The 12,383-nt window shown below is 47.0% G+C and overlaps 1 protein-coding gene across 1 annotated transcript in view; it reads right to left on the reverse strand.

Moving 5' to 3' along the window:
• MYL3 (myosin light chain 3) overlaps positions 1-12,383 on the reverse strand; it is a 45,448-nt gene that overhangs the window by 21,121 nt on the left and 11,944 nt on the right. The window contains exon 2 of the mRNA XM_053265687.1: positions 5,446-5,473. Coding sequence (XP_053121662.1) covers positions 5,446-5,473 — 28 coding nt within the window. The remainder of the gene's footprint in view (positions 1-5,445; positions 5,474-12,383) is intronic.

Here is a 12,383-nt window from a genome sequence, read left to right on the forward strand (position 1 = left end):
GCCTGGTTCAACGCAAACCAGTTCGACATTGAATGGTTTGTGCACACCCCTGTGCTCCATGTTTCTGGCCATTTCCCTGTGGGCTCAGTCTGGCAAGATCGGAGATGGCTCCTAGTCCACATTCAAAATTCCCAGGCTGGCACTGGCATTGTGGCATATGCAGATTGGCTGCTGCAAGGAATCGCAAGTGAGGAGTCCCTGTTTTCACCAATCCCTGGCCAAGAGGGCGGTCATGCTGGGCAAAAACCAACATGCATATCAATCTGTGATTATGCATAGAGTATGCTAAAAGTACAGCATAGAGTACATTAAAACAGCACTGAAGCAACATTGAAACAGGCTGTGTTTGGAACTGTGAAGAAAGTAGCTAATGAGTAGGTGGTATACAGCTTCTGTTAAGCTGCGGAAAGTGATCTTAAAACAACAGTTGAAGCGAGTAAAATTAATGTAAAATGGATAAAGACTTTATAAAAGCTTTACGTGGTTAAAATCTACTCAGGCTGTGCAGGCTGTCTGTAAAAAAATATAAAAGTAAAACATACTATGGTGTTAAAACTAAGACAGTGAAATATGATATTAAAAGATAAACGTGTTCTTGCTGTCGATCAGGACCCGGCATGCATACATGCCAAGGGACGACCAGACTGCCAGAGTGAGCACTTTCACTCCTGCTGTCCGCCAGTTGCTGTAACCTGGAAAGGTGTTGGTGCTTCCCCGGGACTTGCGTGGATCTAGCAATGGGGCTGGGCAGCAACCAGAGAGAGCAGTTTTTTGGGGGAAGGGGCATCATCACACATTGAGCTGGGTCTCACGATCAGTGAGACCCAGTTTTGGAGAGTGAGCGGGGAGAGCGGGCTAAGCCCGCTCTCCCCGCACATGAGCAGGGCAGGAGCCCTGGGCAGCCGGAATGGCCACCCACACAATTGCAGGCTCCGTGATGGAGCCAGCAGGGGCTGGGGGGAGCAGGGGCTGATTGGCCCCCGGAAGCTCCGCGCAGGGCGTGCTGGCAAGACCCCCAGAGCCAGGAGTCGGCTTTTCACCTCCCCTCCAGGGGTTTCCTCATGAGTAGCCGTGGCACAGAGCCGCGCTGCGGCTACTGAGGATTAAAACAACCGGGTTCGCGGGGCACTCGCTCTGCAAACCCGGTCTTAGGAGAGGGGTACTTAGGCGGGTGGCTCCCACGATCAGGCAGAATCGGGCTAGGCTCCCCTAGCCCGATTTTGTCTGATCATGGGAATAGCCCCATTATTCCCACGATCAGGCAGAATGGGGCTAGGGGACTTTTCTACTGATTTTTCTACTGATTTGTAGAAAAATAGAGCAGAGCCACTCAAGAATTCCAGGGGTTGCCTTTCAACCCAGACCCCGGCTATCACTCTCCTGGCATGTGTTATCTTTGCTGGGAAACCAACAGGTTGCCCGGTTCATGGTGCCACCGGGACGCCATGTGCTTGTGCGAAGACATCTTCCTCACTTGATTTGTGGGCACTCTCCACAAAGTGCCTGCCTTGTCATCCCATCCCCTTTCACTGCAGATTGCCAAAGGAGGGAACATGAGACACAGTAGAAAGTGGGCATCTCCCAATGTGGCTTTTCCCAGTGACATGCTTTGAAGCTGGGGACATAGGGATGGGTACAATACTGGTTTCGCCAATTCGGTTCGAATCCAAACCACATTTGAGTCAATCCGGCTCCCAGTCCAGTTTTGTGCACCGTCAAGTCTGACCCGGTTTGAATTTGAACCAAGCTGGCTAGAAAGGGCTTGGAGCTCTAATGGTAAAGGGGAATCCGGTGAAGATCCCCCTTTACCATTAAAGGACAAGAGGGGGCAGGGTGGTTACCTAAAGACAGAGCGCATGGGAGGGGAGTAAGAAATTATTTACGAATGCTGCTGGTAGTGGCGGTAGCCATGAGGGAAAGTCAGGGGTGGCATCTCCCATCCCCGCCAACTTCTTCCAGGATAGGCAGGGCCAATTTGGGCCTGGTTCAGGCCTGCTTTGAGCCTCTGCAGAGGTGTGGAGGTCACTGAAATGGCCTCCGTGCATGCACAGAGGCCACATAAATGGCCTCTGCTCATTCGTGGAGGCCTTCAGTGACTTCCACACCAGTGCAGAAGCCCAAACTGGATCTGACCCAGGCCCAAATTGGCCCTTCCTACCCTGGGGGAGGCCAGCGGGGTTGAGGGGAGATGCCGCCTCCCTCACCACCCCTCTCCCGCAGCTGCCACAGTCACTGGTGGCATCACTCATTACTTACTCTTACTCCCCTTACTTACTTCTTACTCCCCTCCCACCCACTCTATCTATAGGGAAGCACCCCTGCCCCCTTTACTGGTAAAGGGGAATCCTCACCAGATTCCCCATTACCAGTAGAGTTCCAAGCTGGCTCAGTTCAAACCAGGCCCAGTTCAGTTTGAGCTCGGACCAGCCAAGGCCAGTCCAGTTCAACCCCAAAGTGGCCGATCCAAGCTGGCTCACCATCGAGCCTGGCTCAAACCCAGTTGCCTCACACACGTCTATTGGGATGTGGCAATTTAGCATCCCTGTTGCTTGACAATGGCCGGAGGAGTGCAGAGATGGGGGGGAGAGTGCTCAGAGAAATGACCAGCAAGAAGCACAGCAGGCATAGATCTGGCACCTTTCTGGGCTGGCCTGAGCCACCCTCTGTGGTTTTGGCAGCAGCTAAAGGACAAAACCCAGGTTATGTCAGTGACAGAATTCGGAAGGCACAATGCCTCCTTCAAACCTCAGGTTGGAGAAGCAAAACTAACCACACACATAGGAACATAGGAAGCTTCCATATCCTGAGTCAGACCATTGGTCTATCTAGTTCAGTATTGTCTTCACAGACTGGCAGCAGATTCTCCAAGGTTTTCCAACCAAGGTTCTCTAAGGCTTCTCCAACCACCTTGGGATTGTAGCCCCCTTGGGATTGTTTTAATGAAAGGCGGTATACAAATTTAACAATAAAAATTTAACAATAAATAAATAAAAGGTTGCAGGCAGGAAGCTCTTTCAGCCCTATCTTGGAGAAGCCATGGAGGGAACTTGGAACCTTCTGCTCTTCCCAGAGCAGCTCCATCCCCTGAGGGGAATATCTTACAGTGCTCACACATCAGGTATCCCATTTATATGCAACCAGGGCAGACCCTGCTTAGCTAAGGGGACAAGTCATGCTTGCTACCACAAGACCAGTTTGCTACCAAAGGTTCAGAATAGGATTTCAGTTCAAAAACCTCAGGTTGCTTTTTTGACGAAACTGCGGTTTCACGCATTCAGACAACTGCAAAATGGAACCTCTGACTTGTTCGCCTCCAGTTTCATGTTATGTGAGAAAACAGCCTAAGCACCAGCAGTGTTACAGCATCAGGAGCTCCCAGACCAGGTCTTCTCATCACGTTTGATCCAAATATGCTCAGGAGGAGCTTGATCAGCAAAATGCTCCTTGGGGATTACTATAGCTCAAAGCTGTAGCAACTCCCTGGTGCAATGCATTTCAGCCCACCAGCAAATCAAGGATAATGGGCACCCCTTCTTGGGAGACCAGAATCAGTGCAGGCTCTCTGGCCCTGTTGGATTTGAACCTCTTTTTGAGGAAGTGGCAAGTTCTGCTTTGCAATGCAGGACTCTTAGTGGTGCTTGTGGCATTCTTTTTAAGCAGGCAATTCTCTGATGTTCATTCAGTCTAAGACTGAAAGAAAAGGAACACCGGTGTCTATGATGAGGCCAGGTGAACCTTATGACATTGGCTATGCCACAGCCAAGGGCTGGATATCAGTTGCTCTGACAAGTAGAAAATGCATTTCTGCTACAGGGAATGGGGACATAGCTCAGTGGCCCAGCCTCGAGCTTAGCATGCAGAAAGGCCCGGGGTTCAATATCTGGGAGCATCTCCAGATAGGGCTGGAAAAGACTCTTGCCCGAAACCCTGGAGAACGGTTGCAAGTCAGTGTTCTCAATACTGAGCTAGATGGACTAATGTCTGACTCAGTAAAAGGCAGCTTCCTATATTTCTGTATTCCTAGGCATTTTAACATCTGTCTTTGAAAAGCAGGCAGTGGGGAGAAAGCTGGAGAAAGGACTGGTCCCCAAGAGCTGTTGTGCGTCTGCAACGCATTAGCTCCAAATTTAACTTCAGGGGAAAGAGAAGTTTTCAAAGCCAAGCATTTTAATGTAAGGAAAGGACATATTGAAAAGAATGGTTTATAATTTGGGCCGTCAAGTGTTGGGAAGAGCAGGAGCGTGGATCAGGGATGGGCTGGTAAGGTATTAATGTGGCAAATGTGCTCCACATATGTACAGTGTGTGGAGCTGAAAATACAGCAGGCTTCTCAGATTTGCAGACCAAATTCAAATAGTTTTTTCCTTGGAGGAAGACTGCAGCAGAAGTCCCATCACACAAAACTCCATCTTACTTGCTTTTTTGTCCATGTCATTTTTTTACCGTCTCATTTTTGGCCTCTATCCTTTCTCCCTTGCTGCCTTTTATGCCTAGAAGAGCTCCCTCCCAGAATATGCAGGGTGTCCCCCCAACCTTCCTTCAAACCCCTCCTATTAAACCACCAAGCTCCATAATTATTACTTTGTTTATTTAAAATATTTCTATACCGCCCCAAACATACGCCTTTGGGCAGTTTATCTAGCACAAACATGGTGGGCTCATAACGCAGGCCTGTATTTCCAAACCAGGTGCATTCCTCTCTCCCATCCGCCTATCCATTTTTGTGTGGGTAGGAATCACAGTCTGAGTGGAAGAGCTCTAAGGGAAGGATTGCCTATTCAGTTTCCCTGCTCACCCAGAGATGGGCGAAAGAACTCACCTCAGACCAGTCCGGAATTGTTCCAAATTCATCACCCAAGAACTGGGAAGAATTCAGACCATTGTCCAGGCCAGTCTGTCTGAGAAGGAACTGGATATATTTACACAGGAGACAATTTGGAGGGGGACATTTCAACACTCTTCAAATATCTGATGGATGTCACGTAGAAGAGGGCAAAGACCTGTTTCCTACAGCCCTAGAGAGTAGCACTAGATTTCAAGGGCTCAAGGTTCAGGAGGGTAGATTTTCATCAAACATTAGGAGGAACTTCTGAATGGCAAGAACCATTTAGCAATGGAACCAATTCTTGAAGGGTTGAGGATCTCCCTTGCTAGAGGTCTTCAAGCAGAGGTCTGAGAGCAATTTGTTGGAGACGCGGCAGTTTGGGATTCCCTGCACCAAGCAGGGGGTTGGGTTAGATGGTCTCCAAGACCCCTCCACTGGACCTTCCCATGGCTGCATCCTTCCACTTGAATCCTGTGCTTTGACTTCATTCAGATGTAAGCCATTTGGCAGCAACTCATCCTGTATGGCACTGGGTACAATTTTAGGTGCCAACATAAATGAATTGAAATAACTGCTGAGGTTGTTACAGATATTGAAAGAGACACACGCACACACCTTACCTTCAAGCTGTTCATTATTAAATTCAAGCTGAAAGAGAATGAAAAGAAGCCGTTAGCCTTTCGTCAAGATAACCACTTTGTGACTGTTGTGATTAAATCCCCAGGAAATCAATGCAGCTTAAATTTCCCAGTGTACTAATGTGGTTTCCATAAATATCACTGGATTTCCTTACAATGAACTCAAAAGCCTCTCTCCTTTAGCAACTGTCCACTGCTTATATCTGAAGCCAGTAGTCTTGTGACTGACCCCACAAGCCACTGATTATGTTTTAATATTACAACGCAAGAATCCATACTCATCCCCCTCTTAAATGTGAAGGCATAATGGATCTCTGTGCAAATGATCCTGAGTATGCACCCTTGCATAAATGCCTTGTCCAGCTCTCTTTGCAAGACCTAGGCTTCAGGGGAAATGCTCCCCACTCTGGTTTTGCTCTCCCATTTGCAAGTGGCAGAATTAGTATGCAGACCCAGGTTTCTGAACGCTGGGTCCCCAGATGTTGATGGAGTACAGTGCCCACCATCTCCAGCCCCAATGGCCTTCCATCAACTGGGAACCCAAATGTCAGAACCCCTGATGTAGGTACTTCATATATTTTGGCAATTTTCAGAAGCGGTTGTCAGTGGTGCTGTTCCTCTGCATGAGTGTCAGCCACCATTTCCACCCCCACCACACCCCCAAAAACTCCCTGGGAACAATGCTAACCTGGCCAGCGTGGGACCCCAGTCTACCAACTGCCCACCCCTGTGCTTAACAGAACTTAGTGTCTGCAATTTCATCTCTTAAAGAACAGAAGCAGGGTTTATATTTCACAAATACGGACACAAAAGCACACCCTTGCAAACTTCTGTGACGCTACAATCAGCACCATGTTACTTTCTCCTGGGATGAACATTCCCAGAAGCCCCATTTTTATAGTTCTTTCTTTCTCTTTTTAATCCTTTGTAATTTATTTTTATTTAATTTTATAATTTTTTTGGACATGGGGAGTCTAATGAGGACCGGCTTCTTAAGCGTGCAGTTGTACATCCTCGCTGTTTTTGAGTTCTAAACCAATTTGACGAGAGGCTTTCGTCTGTAAGATGATCACCCCTGTCTTTTATTAAGAACATGCCTCCATCCTGTTCCACAGCCTGGGGGAATTAGTCTAGAGCAAAGGAGAGTTATTGCCTTTTTGGAGAAATGAGATGGCTTTCTTTCTGGCAAGCTCAGCTACCAGAAATGTAAAACATTTTACAGACTGGCTGCCCCGCTGCTAATGGACATCAGAAACATGAGCTCAGATTCCCTGGCTGCAGCCTCGACAAAGTGGATTCATCATCTCCTTAAGTTTCCTCCTAGGGTAACTTAACTACTGGACCAGTCAGGCTGGTTGGTTTTGCATTTGGGCCAGTTGCCAGAAAGGAAGGGGCAAAGTGGTTGACTTTTCTTGGCCTTTTTTTGTATACCTTAGATTGGGGTTCTCAGCCTTGGTCCTCAGATACGGCTAGACTATGGCTCCATCAACAACCTACATCATAGCCAGTCACAATGGCCTGAATTGTAGTATGACTCCAGATTCAAGTTTATTATGGTCCATGACCAAATCAGAGGACTATGACTTCCATCATCCCCAGATTCTGCATAGCAGGAATGATGGGAGTTGTAGTCCAACCACATCTGGTGACCTAAAGCTGAGAACCCTTGCCTGAGATGAAGACTGGCCACATTTGCACATAATGTGGAACCAGAGTTTAAATGGCCAGACGTTTCCAAACCATTACAACCAAATGCGCACAACTCTGGTTCCGCGATACAGGGTTATCTCTTTGGAACTCCAATCTGAACCTTTGGATTGTAGTGAGTTTCATCACCCCAATCCAAGGTCCAATGCAACCTGCATTACATCTGAATTTAGATGCACAGGCTGCATTCCCTTCAACTGGAGTTGAGGGAGGAAGCTCCTCCCTCTCTCCAGCCATGATTGGCTGTGAGGGCTGCCCTTCATGCAAGAAGGAAGCCTGCACAGCCAGTTTCCCCTTCTCTCTGCAGTCTCGCTGACTGCAGAGAGGACACTCTCCCTACCACCAAATTTGGACAGGAGAGAGGGGGGAGCGAGGAGTGGAACCACGGGTCCATTGGACCCATGGTTCTGCATTATTGTGAGCCCTTTGGGGACAGGGTTCCATCTTATTTGTTTGTTATTTCTCTGCGTAAACCGCCCTGAGCCATTTTTTTGAAGGGTGGTATAGAAATCGAATGAATGAATGAATGAATTATACGTTAATGTGGCCAAAGATTAGGGTAGGTAGTCTTGGTTCTCCAGCTGTTGTTAAATTTTAACTCCCATCACAATAATTTGTGGCTGAGGATGATGGGAGTTGTAGTTCCACAACAGCCAGTGAGCCAAGGCTGCCTACCCTTGAGACAGATAGTTCTTGCACTGGGCTCTGCCCTCGGATGAACCCAGATCAGCTGGACTCCTCCACACCTGGTGAAACCAGCTGGGCTCCTCCCTCAGACTTCCTAAAAATTGATGCAAACCCACCCCACCCCCCCACCCCCCCACACACTCTCTTGGCTCCACCACTAAATTGGTTCTGGGCTTTGCCTTCTGGCCCACCCATAGGGGGTCACCCCATAGACCCTGCCCTATTGACAAAATCTTTGCTCAGTCTTTGACTCAATCTTACCCTCCACACACACAAACGCCTCTCACTTTCCTTCGGGTTCCTTCGGGGTTGCTCAGATGTTTATAACCATGCACAAGAAGAATGTTTTAATAATCTTTAATAATCTTTATTACGGTCGTTGACCAGCAATGTTTTAACATTTATAGTATGCTTTCTTGATTCATGTGGCATCATCCTTGGGCATGGTCCTTTACAAATTACAAGAGACTGGATCCCTGCCCCAGAGAGCTAACAATCTCACATATGGTATGTACTCAGAGAAGTGTGCATCTCCACTTCACTGTTGGCTTTCCAATGCATGGTCACAAGTTTGTTTTCCAGGAAGGCCTTTGGGCCCAGTTATTGTGGGATGTGGAATTATTTTCAGCTGCTGTGACTGCTTTTGTGTTGTTTATTTTGCTGTGTGTGGATTGTTTTTAAAGTCTGTCCTTTAAATGTTCATCGGTGGAAAGCAGGGTATAAATATTTTAATATCCTATGCAACCCAGCAGTCAAGAAATACGCCACAGACTAGCACTTGGTAGGGTCACAATGAAGGCCTTGGAAAGGATATTTAGATGGCGTGACATGTCTATACCTACGAAGATTAGAATTATTTGGACAATGTTTTTTCCTGTCACACTCTATGGATGCAAAAGCTGGACTTTGAAGAAACAAGTCAGAAAAGGCATTGATGCTTTTGAACTTTGATTCTGGAGACGACTTTTAAGGATACCATGGACAGCCAGGAAAACAAACAAATGGATCATAGAGCAAATCAATCCAGAATTTTCACCCGAGGCACAAATGACCAGGCTCAAACTATCCTACTTCAGACACATTATGCGAAAACCCAGCTCCCTTGAGAAGTCCATAATGCTGGGAAAAGTGGAAGGAAAGAGAAGAAGAGGATGAACAGCAGCAAGGTGGATGCACTCAATGACAACAGCAATTAATGGACCACTGAGAGACCTTAAAGGCGAAGTTGAAGAGAGATAATCCTGGAGAGAATCTATCTATGTCAAGGTTTCTTAACCTTGGGCTGCCAGATGTTGTTGGACTACAACTCCCAGAATCCCCATCCACAAAGGCCATGTCTGGGGATCCTGGGAGTTGTAGTCCAACAACATCTGCGGGCCCAAAGTTAAGAAACGCTGATCTATGTGGTCGCTAATAGTCAACACTGACTTGACGGCACTTAATCCATCAAATGCAACCCAAGCAACCTAATGGCACAGCAGGGAAATGACTTGACTAGCAAGCCAGAGGTTGCCGGTTTGGATCCTTGCTGGTGTGTTTCCCAGACTATGGGAAACACCTATATTGGGCAGCAGCGATATAGGAAAGATGCTGAAAGGCATCATCTCAAACTACTTGGGAGGAGGCAATGGTCAACCCCTCCTGTATTCCACCAAAGACAACCATGGGGCTCTGTTGTCGCCAGGAGTCAACACCGACTCGATGGCACACTTCAACTTTATGCAACCCAAGCAATTGACCAAAAGAAAGGAGAAGCAGGTGGAAAATAGGAAAGGCAGTTGGGTGCTGTCCTGTTTCTTTTGTGGGCCAAGAGTAACTGATCGTGGGTGTTGCAACGGAAGAGTAAATATTACTGGGATGCAGCCTTGCTGTGGTTGACTACAAGTACTCTGTCCTAATTGGTTTAGCCTTTCCATGGGTGCTAAACCCCAGCTCCTTAGCAGATATTTTAAGGATGTTCAGATCTTTAGGAGGAATGTGAGGAGACAGGCTATTATCTCAGAGCTTTTCAGTCCACAGAATTATCATTGGAAGATCCTCTAATTGAAAATGCAAGAAGAGACACAGAAAGAAAAAGAACGAAAAAGGGTGTGTGCAGTTCTGCATTATAAATAAAGGGAAGGATGGAATTGAATAGTCAGATGGAAATGTGCCCAGCAGTCATCACATCGCCCTGTCTGGTTGCCTTTGCCAGGACTGGTTATATACTCCTCACTTTTAGAAAAGGAAATCATTTGTCAAAGTAATCCAAATCACACTAAGGAAGGCTTGATTCTGCAACTGTTCTAAATTATACAGTTACGCAAATGTACATAGTTTCTCTTCCTTTGCATAATTTATTCTGCTTCTTTGTGTTCCTATTGTAATGAGAGGCTTTGGCTTAATGTTAAGGAAAGTGGAACACACATTTTAAAAAAATAAAATCTAAAGAACAAAATAAAGTTTGCTGTTTGGTGCTATCCCTTCTGGTTCTGCTAGTCATCGGGTGGGTTTAGGACCTACAGAGACTGATTACTGCCAGGACCAGCCTGCCCACTAGACAAACTGGGCAGCTGTGTAGGGTGCCAAGTGGGGAAGGGGGCTGACGGCCTGGGTCACATATACCACCCATTGGTATGAGCACCATCGGAGCCAGCCAGTCAGCCAGCTGGGAGACGGGTTTCTGTGGGCGGGTGTGTGCACCATCAGAGCCAATCAGCTAGCTAGCTAGTCAGCCAGTCAGGATGGGCGATGAAGATCACCTGCCCAACAGAAGGTGCACAGGAGGTGGAGGAGAGCCAAAGCCAGGTTTCACCTAGGGTGCCCCCCCCCCGCCACCAATCCTTGGGCCAGCCCTGTTGTCTGCATATTATGTCCCAACATTTTTCTGCCTTCTGAAAGTTAAGCAGGCATTGCCCATGTACTTTCAAGCCTATCATTAGGAACATAGGAAGCTGCTGTCTACTGAGTCAGACCCTGGTCCATCTAGCTCAGTATTGTCTACATTGACTGGCAGCAACTCTTCAAGGTGGCTCCCTATTCCACCCATGAAAGCTGGACACTTTTGTTAATGAGAGCAATCAAGCTTCCTGAAATCCTCAGAAAGCTAGATGCTGCCCCTAATACTACAACTTACAGATTTGGGGCACTCTTACAATATTGCGGAGAGGAGAGCTGGTCTTGTGGTAGCAAGCATGACTTGTCTCCATAGCTAAGCAGGGTCTGCCCTGGTTGCATATGAATGGGAGACTTGATGTGTGAGCACTGCAAGATATTCCCCTCAGGGGATGGAGCCACTCTGGGAAGAGCAGAAGGTTCCAAGTTCCCTGCCTGGCAGCATCTCCAAGATAGGGCTGACTGAGAGAGACTCCTGCCTGCAACCTTGGAGAAGCCGCTGCCAGTCTGTGAAGACAATACTGAGCTAGATAGACCAATGGCCTGACTCAGTATATGGCAGTTTCCTATGTTCCTATGCATATGTGCACAGTTATCTTTGCCTTTACTTTATCCTAGTAATAATTGTTTTTCTTTTCCTATAATCCCATTGAAACAGTTAAACCTCACTTACCTCAAACTGTCAAGGCCAACTGTCAAGGGTGCTGTTGCAGTTTCCTGCACTGAGCTGGGGGTTAGACTAGATGACCTCCAAGGTTCCTTCCTATTCTAACATTCTATTTTATTTTATTTTTGCTAGGAAGTACTTTATCTCAGTATTTTGTTCCTATTAGCAGTTATTTTGTTAGGGAAAGCAATGAATTTGAAAACTCTTCCATGATGGGCCACCTGTGGGCCACCTCCAGCCTCAAGGGCAGGGTGCCTCTGAGTGCCAGTTGCAGGGGAGTAATGGCAGGAGAGAGGGCTGGCCCTCAGCTCTTGCTTGTGGGCTTCTTAGGGGCATCTGGTGGGCCACTGTGCGAAACAGGATGCTGGACTAGATGGGCCTTGGGCCTGATCCAGCAGGGCTGCTCTTATGTTCTTATGTTCTTATGATGGACAGACCGTTGCTTTTTTCTCAATGACTGTTTCATGTTCTGAGCTGCAAGATGAGTCACTGCAAAGAACTATGCATCTGCAGGGCACGGAAGCTCTGTCATCAGATTGCAAATTGTATCAAGCACCCACTCCGCTTTCCCAGTTTCCATCATACTTTTTGAAGTCTGTATTTGGAGTAGCCTCCCCACTGAGACTCACCTGGTGCCGCCACTTTGGGTTTTTTAGACACTCGATGGAGACGTTTCTGTTCACTTGGGCTTTTTAAAACTGATTTTTAAAGTTGGTTTTAAAAAAAGGTGTTTTAAATGTTTTGTATTGTAGTTTGAATTTGTGTGTGTGTGTGTGTGCGTGTGTGTGTGTGTGTGTGTGGTGATTTGTTGTGTTTTATGTGTTTCTAATTGGATGATTTTTAATGTTGTGATGTGAGCTGCCTAGAGAACAATTTGTTATGGGGTGGCTAACAAATAAAGTTGTTTTTATTGTTACCATCATTAAATTTTTATGTAGACCATGGGAAGAGTAAAGGGCTAAATCTTCCTACGATAGACCCAATC

The sequence above is a fragment of the Hemicordylus capensis genome, chromosome 6, assembly GCF_027244095.1.
Source record: "Hemicordylus capensis ecotype Gifberg chromosome 6, rHemCap1.1.pri, whole genome shotgun sequence".
Lineage (NCBI taxonomy): Eukaryota > Metazoa > Chordata > Lepidosauria > Squamata > Cordylidae > Hemicordylus > Hemicordylus capensis.